Here is a 17,627-nt window from a genome sequence, read left to right as displayed (position 1 = left end):
TCGTAACATGCAATTCTTATTTTAAAAACGAATAGGATCATGATTAGGCCTTAACTTTCACGGTTTTTTAGTCCTCTTTATAAGGGGAGGAGGGACGCTTGGAACTTGGAAGTGAGAGGAAGGGGAAGGGGTCACCCACAAGTACCACCGGGTTGTAGGCTACAATGCTTGGTCTAGTACACATGCAGATGAAAGGGTAAAAAAAAAACTTTGTATTTACATATGGGGTAACATAGGGTATAAAATGCTCCTATGAGGTGCTTAATTGTAGCCATAATTTGATACTAATTAGAATTCAATTAGAAAAAAAAATCATACTCCTTCAAATCCCAAATAAAGTCTCATTTGTCTTTTGCACATGCTTTTAGGAAGGTAAATAAAATAATACTCTGAAGGTAGTGTGGATATTTGACTAAAAGAGAGTAAAAAATACTTCGTATAAGATAGTGGGGTTTGGTTGATTAAAATTGAATACATAAATAGATATAAAGGTGAAATAAGACTTTTATTTAGAGACAAAAGTTTTGGTGAAATGAGACTTTTACTTGAGGACGGACAAAGTATGAAAATTTTCACAATCTTATAGTGAGAACAAAGGTTACCTTGTGTTATTTTAGAATTTGGAGGTGATTTAGCTTTATTGTGTTTTTGTGGGGTAACTATGTAATGTCTCAAGCTCTATAGTGTAAGACTTGTACAAGGTGTTTTTTTCCTAAGTGAAAACTATGTTCTAACCAAAGAAAAGTGAAAACTACAAAATTGGATGTTTAAAGCATACGGTTGTTTTATTATTCTAAATTCCAGGATGCTGCATTTTGTGTGCACAAATCTTGTTCAAGGCTAAACAGGAAAGAATGACACATTTTAAAAGTATCTTCGAAGATGCATTTTGGAATGATTATTAACTGTGTCTAAGGACTTTATCTTGTTAATGACAGGGATGTACAATCTTATCTTTCACAAGCATACCTGTTTTTTGCAATTTATAGTCACAAGTTCTTGATCTTGGTCGATAATCATTCCTGGCGGATGAATAATAATCATTCCAAATCCACCCACCTAAGGGAGCTATTTGCCACTAAGGTCATTGCCTTCCTTAGCAAAAGATTAACTCTGTTAAATTTTCACTCTATAATTCGGGTGTATGGTGCTCATTGTGGTTTTTGCATTAACACAGTACAGGACGTCACCCTTCAAAAACTCTAGGGCTTTGTTAAGGCGTGTCAGTGCACGCTACAAAGATAACTCGATTTCTTCAAATGATGAGAGGAAGAAATTGTACAGGTGGGTGTCTGTTGTCAATTCTCAGAGGTGGAGAGCACAAGCTTTTTTCTCTTTGGTGGATTTACATGTAAACTCCGCCAGTGGGTTTCCCGCTGCCAGTCCCAAGCCTGGATAAAGGAGGAGGGTTACGGTAGGCCAGTGACAGCCAGTATAAAACTTCGTCACATCCCATGACATGAGCCAAACAGATATTAAGGGAAAATCGTCTGCGTTGGTTTGGACATGTAAGACGGAGACCCGAGGGTGCACCGGTGCGAAGAGTGGAAGAGTGGGACCATGGAGGGATTAAACGAGGAAGAGGGAGACCAAAGATGACTTGGTTGGAAGGAGTGAGGAAGGATATGAAGTGCATGGATTTACGTGAGGATGAAATTTTGGATCGTAAGGGATGGAGGAGAAAGATTTATGTTGATGACTACACGGAATAATCAAATTTGGTTCATGTTAGCCGACCCCACTTTTGGGATTAAGGCTTTGATTGATTGATTGATTGATTGTGGATTTACATGTAGCTTTACATGGCTTTATAGTGTTCGAAGTTTATTGGAAGGATATACGTGGCATCAACTACTTCAGTGAGCTTCAGGTACTCCGTGCTAATTTGCTAAATGCATTTGAATAGAATTTTTTGTGTAGTTGCATTATGCTTACTTAATAGACGCAAAATAAACTTAACATTCTACTTACTAAACTAGTTAAATCATACTGTTGCTGCCAGTCAGACATATCAATGGCTTTTGAGGTAAAATCAATGAGAAAATGGGATTTCCACAGCATTGACCAAGCTTCTAGTTGTATCCAAACATGGTTCTCAGGATCACAATCAGAGATTGAATCATTGTGGAAGTGTCTAATGTCCCTCGACGATAAAGTTCCTTCACAATCTCCACAAAAAGTAAGAATCTCTTTTAACGATTTGCTCATAGGACATGGAAAGCATACCAAGAGTTCGTCAATTGATGATTATTTTGATGTCAGAGAATGCACCCATCAGGGTACTGATCCCGATCTTTGTTGTGAGCATAAGCTTCCTGAGAAACAAAATGAGCAGAAAACACCAAGAAGACAACAGGATACAGATATTGAACCTGTGCATTATAAGGACACTCTACTGAAATTCTACTTTGATGACAGGGACCTTCCTTTTACATTGAAAAGAATAATAACGTCTGATCTAAGACTTTTAACTTTGCTCGAGTCAGGCCTTCCTTCATGGGTTGTCTTCCTTCAGTCATATCCTTTATTCTGCAAAGTTTATCGACCTTGGATGAGGCCTCTAGTTAGAACGCTTTATATATTAATCTCTCTTGTTACTTGTGTGATTGGATTTTACGATCTATACAAGAATGTTCCGGTGTTGAAGGCTGCTGCATCACGTATTTGTGGGCCATTATTTATTTGGATAGAGGACTGGGATATGATTTCCAGAGTTAGATATCTAGGAACAATGTTGTTCATTCAGAATTTTGAGAAAGCAATGCGATGGTCTCTCAAAATTGGTCAAGTCTTGAAACTGCTGTTGTTGCTACTAACAAAACCGTTGATGGAACCACTACAGGACCTAGTGGAATTCACTTCACCTCTATGGATTCTACTGTGTGAAGCAGGATCAGATTTTTACAGCATGGTGTCATTCGCTTTGATTACCTTATGTAGTCTAGTTGTTGACCTATTTGAGCTTCTACTCTCTCCATTCCAGCTTCTGTACTCGTACATTGTAATTATAGGTATGCTCTCTCCTATCAAACCACGTGCTTTAATTTTTCAAATTATTCTTGCTATTTAGGGCTGTTATTGAGTTTCCATAGTTTCTCCTGCATGATCCCCAATCCCAAGCATCAGCTCATGTATTTGCCTTTGTAGTTCGTATAAAGGATTAGCTTGATTAGCATCCTTAGTACTGCAATATGACTAATATCATATTTTCTTACTTTTTTAATGGAAACCAATGTTTTCTGGCACACTCTTCTACCTATTACACTGATACACTCTCCCTCCAGTCCTCCACCATGGTCGTACTTTCTAATTTAGAGCAGCATAATATTATGGAGTAAATTCGTGTTGTTTAAAATGTCTTTTCTGTTTTCTGGCCAATTGGCTAACATGATTTGCTTAGAGGCCATTGATTCAAAATAAAAATTGCTGACCCTGCTAGTTGTTCAAAAGGCTACTGTTACTTGGGTATGATTTGTGTTATATTATAGAATAATGATGGATCAATCCATATCAACTGCAAAATTTGCATTCCATTTGTTATACACTCAGATGATCAAACTACCTCTAGGTACACCAAACCCTCAGATGAGCAACAACATTGCTTATCACAAACAATTTTGGCGAGTCTGATTAACATATCTTATTGGAACGTAGGAAAAGTTCTCTGAAACCCATATTAGGCACTCAATACCTAACTGAAAATTTTACCTTTATGCGCTGTAGCCGCTGTTTCTGCTCATATATTTTGTTGCCAAAATGCCAAGTACGTATTTGTTATTTCCAGATGATCTGATTAATTTTATAATTTATCCACCTTTCAACTTCTTTTGGCTTGCAGTTTCATTTTTTAGTCCTATTTTTGCCTCCGTTTGGGATCTTTGTCAAGTTCCACTTCAGATGTGTTCTCCCATGGGAAGTCATGCAGCCTTTTTCTTTAGTAGCATGTACAAGGATCTTCAAGAAATGCTGATGCTCATTGTGAGCAAAGCAACTGAGGTTGGTCATCTGGCTACCCAATTATCTAAAGCAAAGCCAGCCACAACGGAAGTTTCCATGTGGAGTTCTCTGTGGAAAGATCTGTTTTCAAAGGTAGGTTGATCATTTGCCTATTTATATATACAGTTGAGAGGTCAAGTTTGATGAATTTTGGAAATGGCAATTGTTTGAGAATGACTCCATCTTGCAGGTGTTTCGCTCTCTCCGTAGTATTTCATATGGATTAATTGCATTCTTGGATTCATGCAACCGACATAGACTTAGGTGTGTTTCTTTTTCTCTTTTTTTATCTCTAACACCTTTCCCCTATAACTGCATAAATGGGAGAACTTCAATTACCTGACATCTTGTAGCCAAATCTGGTTATAAGTGGAGCTCTAAGGGGTTAGCCAAATTTTCAGCATTTATTTGTGAAGACTCCACAAGCTGTTTAGTTATCTCACTTATCTGCTTTGATCTCATATAAATGGCATAATTTTTCAATGCATATTGGAACTGCAGCACATCTAACCACCTCAGGGAATACATAAGGCGCATGTCTGAACTGTTATCATCAGGATTGAAAGCTTCTCAGAGAGCGCTTCCATCAACAGGACTGAAAGCTTCTCACCAGGCGCTTGCTGAGGAAGGCTGTCAAGAGGTAATTGCTCTGTGCATTTTCAGAATCAACTTAATTTAGATTTTAAAAGCTGTTTATGCTCTATATTGCTGTTATTTGCATTAATATGTCTGTAAAAATATGAGCTAGTACAAATCTTAAGAAACCTAACAATATGGACATATGGTGTACAAGTGTACAACACAAAGTAAAGGCAATTTATAACCACAAATCTGCATGGTGATCACTTAATGTAGAGAAATCCAAATCTTAGCTTAAAAAGCCGAAAGATAAGCCAACTATGCTCCAAGGACAAACTTAGTGTTCTTGACTTGAATTATGTTTTGATTGTGATTTATGATGTTCAAGTCTAAGCTATCACGAGAATCAGAAGATTAAGAATATGTTGAGAAATCTTCTAATAATGTTTAGAAAACAAAAACTGAGCTGGGTGATATTAATTCAGTAAGCTGACAGCATGTAGCTAAGTTCTTTTAACACAGCATATCAATTTCTTATGCTTCATGTTACATGTTTCGTTTGATTGAACTTTACACCTTTCACCATTATACTGAAGTCTTCTCTCTTACAGCAAAGCCCTGAAGATCACGAGCACTTCGATTGAACAGAATATTGGTTGTCTCTCCTGTACAAATGCTGATGAACATACATCTAATCTACCTAACCTAACTAATTCCATATGTGCTTGGACACCGGTTTTTTTATGTACACTGAGCTATTCTGTAACGGATATTATATCAGCCTTTTATGTCTAATTCTTTGTACAGAGGAATGGTTGCTCAGAATCACCCCAAGTTGTAATACAAGTATATACTAGTGAGTAGCGAATGGCTATATTGTGAGCAGTGTCTCCACATATTAGAAAAGTTGGTCAGACTATGCTGCAGTTTGTATCTCTAGTAATGAAGGCCTTGTTTAGAAAGTGAAATTTGTTGTTGTATCGCAATTGCACATTGCACAGGAAGAGCCATTGAGTCTTTTCTCCGAAAAATGGCACAGAAATTCACTATTGTAGTTATTTTACCAAGTATATTGAGACACCCATTACACCATTCCTAGACTATGTGATTACTGTTTTATAACAGATGTTATGTTGAGATGTTCAATGAAATACATCATTACATCTACAAACTCAGATTTACAGATTATATCTACAGTACAAAACATCAGTCCCCTGCTAGTAGACCTGTTCAATGGGTTAGGGGCCCATTGAAAGCCCTGGTCCAGCCCTTTTATAAAAGGGTTTTACCCATCCAACATTTAAATGGAGTGGGCTTTTAAAGGGCTATTAAATAATGGGTTTAGCATATGGGTTGCGAGCTTGTGAGTTGTGACATGCCATGCGTTTTTTCTAGAATGGCTAAGACAACTTAACTCCTAGACGAGGCTCCAACCATTTGTGTTGATTTAATTTAACTTATTTGTTAGAACTTGAACTTATTTGAAGTTATTTTGTTTAAATAATTTTTTACAAGATTAGTGATGATCAATGTTGGTCCGGCTCGAAAATATGTTGGGGTTGGGCAAGCCTAAAAGCATATATTTTTTTTTTTAATTAAAAATGTCTCTTTAATTAAAACCTCAAATTATGTCCGAAAAAAATCGTTTAGGCCCTATAAATCTGCTACTATTTTACGAGTTTGAACACGAAATATGATGCTAATGCCTGATGCACCCTGGGTTTTTATCACCTCTAACAAAAACACACTTGTAAGAGCTATTACTGTAATCATATGCAGAAAAAAAAAAAAAAAAAAAAAAAAAAAAAAAAAAAAAAAAAAAAAAAAAAAAATCAAAATTAGGGTAATATTCGGATTTTAAAAAAAAAATAAAAAAATTCGCGCGGAATTCAAAACAGATTTAAATTCAATTAATAAAAAAATAACCTAAAATATCTTTTTCTGTAAAAAAAAATCTTCACCGACTTTACCATTGGATCTTCCCTTACGTAACAATCCTCGCGCGTACACTAATGTAACACTTTTTACTTTTTCCGTCACTCAGTAGATTCGGATAAAACTTCTTTTACAAATCACGAAATTACGATAATACCCTTGAACCGTAAAAACGCGAGTGGGCTTCCTTCTCTTTCACACTTGGCAAAAACCTCGAGGTTTAAGTTTAAAAGGGTTATATAAATTCTGAAAGAACTTCTCATAAACTCATTATTTTCCACAATTATCTACGGATTTGTGGTCTTTGATATTGCGATAAAACCCTAAGAGAGAGAAATTTTGGTTTCAAATTTGAAGGTTGAAGATGACTGGTGAAACTGATACCAACAACAATGGAGGTAACACCGCTTTTAATGAGGATAAGAAGCCTGCTCCTGATCAATCTACTCACATCAATCTCAAGGTTAAAGGTCAGGTAATTATTTATTTTTTTTCATCGATTTTTTTTTTAAAAAAAAAAAATTTTATGTGAATTTTATTATAGGAATTTTGTTTTATTTTTAGGTTAAAGGATTTCTGTGTAAATTTTGTGTGAAATTGTTGCTGTTTTGGATGATTTGATGAAATTAAATTATGCAATTTTGCTTTTTTTTTTTTTTTTTTTTTAATCATTTTATGACCATGCATGCATAATTAAATAGTTCGTGTTTTGATCTATATGATTTTTGTAGAACTCTGTTTAATTACTGTTGTATTTGTTATTTTGATTATTCAGTTGAATTTGTTGAGATGAATGTTAATTTGTATGTTTTTGTGGCTTGTGAATTGTTGTTGAATTCTATTTATGTGCAACTAATAGCGTAGCCATTGCTATAGATGATTTGTTGTTTGATGTTTTTGCAGTTCAATGGTTTTGATGTTTTGTAATTTGAGAACGTAGTTGAAATTAATCATCATAAATTACTTGATTAGATGTGATATAAGGTGAATAATGCTTTTGATGATTTTCTTGTACACGTATCACCGCGAGAATAGTATGGATGGAGGAGATATCATAGAATAGAGGATTATTTAGACATTTAGTTGGTTAAAGGATAATGGATTAGAGTTGTCGCAATGCGTCGTGTTGATATGATCTGATATGATCTCATCTGTAGTAATCAGAAGCCATTTGCCTGTCCTTAGAATGTCCGCAATTCACCAAGTAAACAAAGAGGCATACTTTTCTGGTTGTACTGTTTCTTCTGTTGTTGGTTCTAGTTTGGAAGAAAATAGAGCATGTCGATAGTTAGATTTGTAAAGCCATGATTCATAGCATTGGAGATTGTAGAAGAGGTAAAATGTACTGCAATGTTTTAATATTTGAGCTTCAACATAGTAACAAGAATCTTTTAGTCTTTAAATTCTTATGTCTATTGGAATTGGAGCTTGGGCACCATAAGTGAACTAAGTTGAAGCTCGGGAAGTGGTAGAAAAGGACGGAGGATGCTAATTGAAGTGGTAGAAAGGAAAGAAGATCAGAGTGTGAAGATATGGTGCTTTTACAGAGTTTTAAAAGAAGATGAGGAAGACATTTGTGGAAGTATTTTAGTGTATTGGCTATTTTGCTAGCAGGTTGCTTTGTGGAAGCGTATTGTATGAGACGTTGTGTGGCTGGTTGGTATTAAAGGATAGTAGAACAAAGTGAATTATATTTCTTCTTTGACTGAGGTTGTAGAAAGAGAATCAATGGAGAGGCTACAGAAATTAATGAATTTTATGCTAACTACGGCTCCCTTGTTCTGTATGCTGGATTTATGTGCAGTGTTGGTGTGCAATGGTCTTTGTTTCCTTTTTTGTCAAAAAATGGTCTTTGTTTCCTTCTATTCTTGTTGGTTGCTTTTGTCTTGATTAACAAGCTTCCTTGTTCTCTTGAAGGATGGCAATGAGGTATTCTTTAGGACCAAGCGTACTACAGCCTTGAAGAAGCTTATGGGTGCTTATTGTGACCGTCAGTCTGTTGACGTGGAATCCATAGCTTTCTTGTTTGATGGTCGTCGACTCCGTGGAGAACAGACTCCTGATGAGGTGATTGCCTTTTTCAAAAATTCTTTCTTAAATCTTATTTGTCTTTCATTGCATTTTTTTGCTGACCAGTTCTCCCGGTTTCTTCGTACTATTAATCTAAGATGATAATAGAAATGGTATCAGATTTCATTTTTTAAGGACTTTTGGTATATTGTTTTAGAATAATGTGTCGCAAGATCATTTCTTTATAATCTAACAAAATGATAGAGATGCAGGGAAGTTACGATAACAAAGTGATGAAACATCCCTAGTTGGACCAGAGGTCCTCAGATGTCTTAAAAGACTCGTATTTTAAATTTTAAATGATTCATTTTCCTTTGTTTTGTTTGGTTACTCTTTTTCAGCTGGAGATGGAAGATGGTGACGAGATTGATGCAATGTTGCACCAGACTGGAGGGAACTAATGGAGCTATACTGCCGGATAATGGATTCTAGTATTATTAGTATGCTATGCTTTTATTAGCTTTGTTTAGGGAGAGTTGAGTTGCTACTGGGTTCTGTTTTACTTTGTTGACTGAGCTATATGTAGATAACAGTGATCTCCTCCTTGCTAGCTATCCTACCGGATATGCACTTTTATTCTGTGTAGTTAAGAAGTTGCTTCTAATCCCGTTGGTACTTTTGTTCACTTTATTTCTACCTTATTTATCTGAAGTAAAAATAAGTTCAGATTAGTGTTACTAAGGTTATATAAGTACTTTAAAGAAAAGTACCTTGCGACTGTGATGAGGTTTGATAAGGGTTATTCAAGTTCAATTTACATAAAAATAAGACGGATTAATGAACCTTAATAAGTTCACGACTTCTCTTTTCCTGATTGGTGCAACAATCTTTATAATCGTTGACCGTAAAATACACTTAATTTATAACAAATAATATAATTATGTGGAATTTTGTTGGATTCGTCTTATTAATATATTTTATTAATGTTTAGTTTTTATAATTTTAACAATTATGAAAATGGAAATAAAATTGTAATAAGATGCGTGTTGGAGACCGCGAAATGTCATATGGGGCAAAAATTTAGAGACGGAGGGAGTAACATTTTGGGGTAAATATTTGAGAGGCGGATAGGAGAACATATAATCCCTGATCTCCTGGGATGAGATTATAAGAAATCTCTTGTCCAACGTGATGTACTACGACAACCATATGAGACATCATATCAGATGCATAACAAGGGAAATATCGTGGTGTTGATGGATGAGAAGCTGAACAGAACATTTAAAAGAGAGCTCCAGACAATTTTCTGTATATTCTATAAGGTTCAGTTCCACTATTTGAAGAAAGAAAAGAATGCCTTTACTTGACATGAATAAATCTAAAATTCTGAGTGTATACATAGTTCTAAGAGTTGCAAAAACCCCAAATACATGGTGATAACCAGAATGCTGATAAAAAGAGCTAGGCTAAACATAAATGCATAACCATGTTCATGAAATCACACATCTTGGGCATTGCATATTTGCATTGCATGAATTGTTGGTCATACTTTTTCAATAATTCAAGACACAACTGCCAACCCAGGCAAGATATTGGATATGCTTAAGCTGGTAACTGGAGCTTTCGGTTGTTTTTCCAGCTACAATAGAAAAGAAAATTGTCAGATGATGCTACATGAATGGTTAGTAATGAAACGTGCAATGTGGATCAGCAATTTACCTCTCAAAGTAATAATAAAAGAAGTCAGCATAAAGCAGTGTCTGAACAATCCCAGCTAGCCATGCTGCAAATTAGAAAACATTGACAACAATCAACAAAATTTGAATTTGAACCGCTCACAGTAAGAAAGAATGATAAAAATTCTTACTCCGGGTAAAAGGATCTGTCTGCATGAAGAAAAGAGAAATAAAGCTACATGCATCTAACTATTTAAGCATATAAAAGTTGCTTTGTTATTGCATGAGATTACATGCACACATGCCAGAGGCAGCAGAAACCATGCAATCAAGGAGAGGGAAGCTGAAATAGAAGTAGGCGGCTTCTAAAGAGCAAGCTACAATAGATGTATCAAATCCAATAAATACACACCACTGGCAACATATTGTGACAAACAGAAAGTCCGTGGTGATGACCCCAAATACCTCTATTCCCACTTACTGATTAAATATGTAATCTCCCTCCTAGAATTCTTTCACTGATTTTTAGTGGCACCAAGACCACACAGTGTTGCAAATAAAATAGATCAATTTCCTACCAAACACTGGGCAAAAGCAACTAGATAAGTTTTCCGTAAACTATGATCAATACTCCTTACAGCAAGGTAGAAAACTAAAAGCAATTCTAGGGGATAAAAGAACAGAGTTGTACTTCCTAAGTATGTGCAACAAACCAAAGCTTATTGCCCATAGAGGAGCAGGAACTCTGTGATACGGTGAGAGAGAAGTTTAAGAAATAAATAGAGAACATTATATTGCCTCGCAAATCGTTCAACATCAATAGCATGTCCAATCCAGGCCAAAGAAATACTCAGAAGTAAAAAAAAAAATTAAAAATTAAAAATTAAAAAAAATTAAAAAAAAAATTAAGAAATGCAATTAGAACAGGCCGACCCCACTTTTGGGATTAAGGCTTTGATTGATTGATTGATTGAATTAGAACAGCTATTGACAATCAATGTTTATGTTTAGTCGAGGAGGCTAAACACGTGTATGATCTGATAGATACAGCAGATAAAACATATGCTATAAAGCACAATGCTGAAATCAATTTAAAGTTCACTCGCATAGTCGCATGCACTGATACCATAATACTTTATACAACAATGCAAAGGGGGAAGAAGTAAAGGACACAATAAAAAGAGATAAGGCATACGTATCCAGTGGACATAGTGAGGCTCGGTGAAGTAGCGGTAGATCCAATTGAGGATGTACAATGAACGATATGCCCTGCATAAAAGATGATCATCTATTAAAACCAACTAAAGTTGCAAATGGTTTAAAAGAAAAGACAATTGAAGGGAAAAGCAGGCTAGTTGAGCAGATAATAGTCTTTGAAGTACACCCACATAGAAAACATATCATGAGACATCGGCTACCATATACATTATCATTCATGTAATCAAGCGGCAAAACCTTCCAGTTCCATGGCTGAAATAATTTGCTTGTAGCTGAACAAGTTCATCAGCAATATAAGCTCCAGCAAGGTAAGTGGAACCTTTTCACCTCTCAGTAGGTTTTCATTCACAAATACTCCCTCCAGTTTTTTTAAATGCAACAGTTTTACTTTTGCACTATTCATACACTTACTTTGACTTTATTTTTTACTAAAATATAAAAAAAAAAAATAAATAAATAAAACAAAACAAAAAAAACATATGTTATTGTGTACTATTATATTGTTGTATGAGTTACAACGTACAATTTCACAATATCATCATTTATAATTATAACTAATACACAATCACAGATATTAATGATCAAAGTTAATTCTTAGTAAATGTGCCGGTCAAACTGTTGCGCATTTTAAAAAAGACTAACAGCAGTAGTAATGTTTTAGTTTCCACAAATCCTCAAAAGGTCTACAAGTTCAGTCTGCATATGCTCTTAAACATTTTTTTAATATTTATTTTTCTTCATTGTGTTTTAATACTCCACAATAATTGTGAAAGCAAACAAAGCAGTTTGACACTCGTATCCTGTTTGACTTTTGTCATGATTTAAAACACAGTATTAACTATAGATCAAACCAATCAAAGCCATTGTTCTCACCCGCCAGTCCTACTAAATCACCTGTGATTGGACTTATCATACCTTAAAAGCTTTAAGCACTATCCTAGAGCCAATCTTAAGCCAAACTAGTAACGAGGAAAAGGAAATACATACCCAAGTTAAACAGAAAAAGATCCCTGGATAGGTAATCAGACATATGGGTGAAGGAGCCCCCAACTTTGGTCAATGAACAGTATGGTCAAGTCATCTAAGATTGCAGTCACCACTGGTTCACTAACTAGTTGGCATGACCATTTAGCTACATTCAAACCAACAGCTTTCTAAAGTCAAACCAGGGATATTTCCATTTCTATATATGTAAAGTCAACCCACGAGATTCACAAACCCTCACCAGTTTTTCTATCCTTCTACACCAATCCTTGGCTCTTTACTTCCTTCACCAACACTCCCACCAACCATCCCACCAGTCATCAGCACTCCTGCTACCACCCATTTTTACCCTCTTCGTTGGCTCTTTGCCCCTCTCCACAACCAATTTGGATTATCTTATCCTTAAAGTATCTCACTTGCAAGGGGTCGATGAGAGTATGAAACCACAGATATAGCCAATAAAAACCTACTTCACCCCAGTTATAGACCCAGAAATACTACAAGATGGCCAAACAAGAGGTAGGGAGCGAGTTAAGGAAAATAAAATTGGTGGAAAATAATCCAAAATATGGTGTTATGTGAAAAATAATTCAAACAAGGAAATTTGCTCGAAGTAATATGAACTATCAACAAATATGTACAAAATGATGAGACAATTTTTTAAATGAAATCTTAGGGAATTTTCTGACAACATTTTTTTATTTTGAAAATTAATAAAATTATATTTCAGAAAGCAGAATTTTGAATTTTTCGTCTTTTTGGAAAAACAATTTATTTGATCAACAACAACAAAGCCTAAGTCTCAAAATGAGAATATATTCAAAGATTGTAGCAATCGCGGTTATATCATTTTGCATATAAATGCGAATACAATGTTTTTTCGAGCAAAATTCATAGTATAAATTATTTTCCACTTATCAATTATAGTTTGTTCCACCAGTTTCCCCTTCAGTATAAGGTCGTTTTTTTTTCTTTTTTTATAAATATAAAGAAACATTATCTACGAAGAACTTCAGTACAGCTTTCAACAGACTGTAGCACTCTGCCACAATACACATTTTTCAACGGGAAACCAAAATTAATCATTGGCTAGCACCAATAATAATAGCTAATATCTAGAACAAACCATTTTTCCTCTTTCTTTCTCTGTCTCTCTTCCACTCCTCTAGAACTTTTGACTCTGAAAGTAACTTAGAACTCAACCCCAAGATGATCCTATTCAGTGGAATACACAAATATAAACATTGTGACAAACACATGGACAACAGTTCCTAGGGCTTCTTAACAGGCAAGAAAACACCACCAAATAAGAGTCAATATCAAACATAATACAGCAGATATCAAGAGCTTACTTTTAAAGCCATTTACTCAGTTACAAAGTAACACCTCCCCCCTCCACCCTATCAATATGTTTTGAGGATATAGAAACAAGCTAAAATACGAAGTAACATAGCATGAACAGATGCATACCCTAGAAGAAACACATATTGTCCAGTCAGGTTGTCAATGTTTCTAGTTCTCTGCAACAATACCAGCTGGGGAAGTATGGCAACTGCTTCCAAATACAAGGAAAATGTCCACATGACCTGAAACCATGTAATAAACAGATGAGAAATAAGATATCATACCACCAAAATTCTTAAACATCATAGTGATGGCAATAAATACATTACTTCTTTAAAATTGAATCTCTCATTGATAAGACAAGCCAAGAGCAAGCAAGGCAATACTAAGAACCAGTGTCGGAAGGTATCTTGATCTTTGTCATATGACCTCTTGACAATCTTGTGGCTTCTCATGTACCAAACAATTGAAAAGGAGCTGCTGAGAAATATTAGCTTCATGACAGTGTTATACACTGATATGAAATCCGTGAAGATATCCAGGTAGCGAGTAGCAAAAACAATTGCATAGAGTTCCTGAGTCTTCAAAGAAACACCTACAAACAGTGACAAAGTACAAATCTCAATATGTAATGTCAACTAGACTAGAAACAATAATAGCAAAAATATCAAGTAGAGAGATGAATAGAAGGGAGACGTCAGCTTAATTAATTAATAGTCCATTCACTATCATCAGAACACAAGAATTCCCATCTGCCTTGATGCGTAAAATATGCAGCACTTGGATCATGGATAGCAAATGTAGTGCACCTCACATGAATAAACAAAGAAATATGGCCATATACCGCATACATACTAAATATACACAATCATGTAAAAATCAGCAAGGTAAGATAGTTGCATCCAGGTTTTAAAGGGAGTGAGAGCCAGTAAGCCGCATCCAAGGGCATTAAATAAAGCAGAATATAAGTGCAACGAATTAGAAGCAATATTAAGAGAATATTCAGAGGCGGAGCCGGGGGGGCTGGTGGAGGCCCGGCCCCCGTGGCCCAAACGCCAATTCTTTTATCTTTAAGTGCTGGCCCCCTTTAAAATTAGGTTAAATAATAAATGTTTCTTAATTGATACATGGAAAAATTATAGCTCAGTGGTAATTTATGACGTTGCAATACCTGGAGGCCCAAGATCAAATCTTGTCCTTGTACTTTCTTATACTTTTTGGTTAGTTTTGCACATTTTTTTTCCTCCGATTACTACTTGTATTTTAGTACTCCATACTAATATTTCTTTGATTAGTTCTCACATATTTTCTTTGGTTACTACATCTTTCATTTAATTAATTTTGCCCATTTACTATTAAATTCGAATCTTTTATTCATTTTTCTTGATTTTACTTTTGAACTACTTATCATCATATTATACAAATTTAACCATCGTAATTTTAATATTGCCTACGTTTCTTATTATTTGCAACAAAAAGAGTATTAGGATATAGAAAAATTCCTTTGGTGCAAGTAATAAGAAACGGATGTAGTAATAATTATTAAAAGTTAAAATAAATAGTTTAAAAAATATATATGATCAAATAAAGATAATTGTATTAGCGCATAAACAATAATTTAACAATGAAAAAAACGTACAAAATATAATATGGAGTACTATTTTATTTGTATAAGTTTTGGTCCCCTCATATTTAAATTCCTGGCTTCGCACCTGTGAATATCAATGGTTAAAGATAACAAAAGCAAAGAGATCATGCTCCTCTACATATGCGTAAAGGACTTTGAATCTTAGGTTATCTCCAATTCCTATATGAGGTGTGTGATGTGGTATACTAAAGAACGTCTAAACCCTCGTTCATGAGGATAAGGAAGGACCTGCGGAACAATGGTAGAGGACTAGTCTCATACGTCATTGGGGGATCGGATATTGGACCCGCTTCCATTAAGGAATCTACTTCATTAAACTTTTCTTCAATTTTTTTTGTTTCAAATGCTTTCCCTTCTCTTTGGTGCCAGCTAGGACTGGTAGCATGGTCTTATCTTAGAATTTCACTTTGATACAAAAAGGGAGCTTCACTTTAGCACTTGACATTTTACTTTTCTGGCATATTAGATCTTTTCTCTTCCCCTTCCTTGGGGGTTACGGTGATAGGTATAAACTAATAGTAGTACATAAAGCTCTTCCTTTTACTTTCTTTTATCATTCATGCAATTTATGATGATTGATTATCAGCAAGAATTGCATGAACTTGGCAAAATGTCTCCTTAACAGATGAGTTGAGTGTATCTTCCAAACTATGGAGTATCAGTGATTTTACTCAAAGCAAACTCAAACAACATTTAAAACATGAGACAGTGCAACTAGTTCAGAAGGTGGATACTAACCTCAATTTTATTAATTTATAAACATGTTATTGAATAGACAGAACAAGTTCACTAAGCCCATAAGGTCATACTCAACAAGTTACAACACCACAAAGCTACGCATCTTATGTCAAAATCCATATGTTATAACATAAATTCCCATGGTCACCCCCTTCATACAGAAGGCTATAGCTGTAGTTCAGTACCTGTACTAACGATGTAAAGACCTATGGATTCACATCTTATCAACCTTTTTGACCAATCGCTAATAGGATTTATACTCGCAACCTATTATACACAAAGGGGAAACTATCTAAAGTTTGCAACCGAGCTATTCCCAACAGGGCATAAACGGATAAACCCATATGATATCCTAGTTGTTTGAGCCAAGGAATTCCCCTTAAGTTTCACTTTTATCAAAACCAACAAACATCCATAATTTCATAGCATAGAATTTAAACAATATTAGACTTAGCTGATCACGACAATCAACCTGCACATTAGTACACTACCTCCTAAAATGTCTATAACCAAAATCGAAAACCTTGCCAATTCCAGAAGCTAAAACTCCACAATTACTTCCATCTTAAGGTAATCGCCTCAATTCATCCCCAATAAGATAAACACACATACAGCTCCACAAAACTCACTCATTTCAACACTCATTTCATATACCCATCACATAATTATCTTCCATAACCATCAATCCATCATTAACCCAAAAATCTCAACACCCACGAGCTTAAATTCCACAATTTACCCTAAAAAATACGACCCACAAATAATTAAAAAAATGAAAAACTTAAAATGCAAATCATCAACAAATACCCAGAAACACAACAATTTTATACAAATTGACACTTATAAAACTACACTAAAATGAGGTTTAAATAAAGAGAAATAATTACCAGCACATGATTTGATGGTATGGATCTTGAGAAGCAAAACAAGAACACTGGCCAAATGGGTCATATCACCAGCTAATCTGAAGATATTCATCTTGAATAATTTCGATCAAAACCCACCAAATTAAATAAAATGTAAGATCAACCCAAAAATAATTTCAGTACCCCAGATCGTTTTCTAGCTTAGATCTAGAAAGATCTGGGAAATATGGGGAATAAATTTTAGGGTTTTTCCCCTATTTCTACTGTACTATTGTAGTTTTCTTCCTTCAGATTGGATTATTAGGTCGAAATTATACAATGAAATTAGTAGATACGAGGAGAGAAATGTTGGTCTAAATTTCGGACACTATAAAACCATTTTTGCAAGTCTGGTAGAATGTGACTGTTATTTTTGTTTTGTTTAAGGGTTGAGAAGGTTCTATGAATTTTTTTTTTTTTTTTCATGAAAGTACAAAAAAAAAAAAAATTGATTTTTTGGGGTCATACTTAATTTGGGGGTGTTTTACTGATTAATTGTTGGATTCAGAAAGAAGAGGTTTAAATATGTTGACTCATGAAGTTTATCAATTTTGCGATGGTTTGACTTTTAAGCAATTTATTTTATATATATAT

General features: G+C 34.9%; 3 protein-coding genes across 3 annotated transcripts; 2 read left to right on the top strand and 1 right to left on the bottom strand.

The window, feature by feature from the left end:
* Window positions 1–1,378: 1,378 nt before the first annotated feature.
* On the top strand, window positions 1,379–5,668 carry LOC145616921 (uncharacterized). Its single transcript, XM_081671639.1, has 6 exons — window positions 1,379–1,870; window positions 2,003–3,011; window positions 3,839–4,089; window positions 4,187–4,260; window positions 4,498–4,636; window positions 5,187–5,668. Exons 2-6 carry the CDS (start codon window positions 2,015–2,017, stop codon window positions 5,217–5,219), a joined length of 1,494 nt encoding a protein of 497 aa, XP_081527765.1. The 5' UTR covers window positions 1,379–1,870; window positions 2,003–2,014; the 3' UTR covers window positions 5,220–5,668.
* A 1,098-nt stretch (window positions 5,669–6,766) lies between these two features.
* LOC145624208 (small ubiquitin-related modifier 1-like) lies at window positions 6,767–9,184 on the top strand. The gene is made up of 3 exons (XM_081677206.1): window positions 6,767–6,985; window positions 8,428–8,577; window positions 8,922–9,184. The coding sequence occupies exons 1-3, from the start codon at window positions 6,875–6,877 to the stop codon at window positions 8,979–8,981; spliced, it is 321 nt and encodes a 106-aa protein (XP_081533332.1). The 5' UTR covers window positions 6,767–6,874; the 3' UTR covers window positions 8,982–9,184.
* Window positions 9,185–9,831: 647 nt separating this feature from the next.
* Window positions 9,832–17,411, bottom strand: LOC145616914 (ER lumen protein-retaining receptor). The gene is made up of 6 exons (XM_081671633.1): window positions 17,016–17,411; window positions 14,072–14,337; window positions 13,869–13,984; window positions 11,392–11,465; window positions 10,240–10,303; window positions 9,832–10,159 (listed from the first exon to the last, which is right to left on the bottom strand). Exons 1-6 carry the CDS (start codon window positions 17,104–17,106, stop codon window positions 10,123–10,125), a joined length of 648 nt encoding a protein of 215 aa, XP_081527759.1. The 5' UTR covers window positions 17,107–17,411; the 3' UTR covers window positions 9,832–10,122.
* Between the last annotated feature and the right edge of the window lie 216 nt (window positions 17,412–17,627).

The sequence above is a fragment of the Chenopodium album genome, chromosome 3, assembly GCF_948465745.1.
Source record: "Chenopodium album chromosome 3, dcCheAlbu1.1, whole genome shotgun sequence".
Lineage (NCBI taxonomy): Eukaryota > Viridiplantae > Streptophyta > Magnoliopsida > Caryophyllales > Amaranthaceae > Chenopodium > Chenopodium album.
The sequence above is the reverse complement of the archived record's forward strand: the minus strand, read 5'-3'. Positions and strand labels throughout refer to the sequence as shown.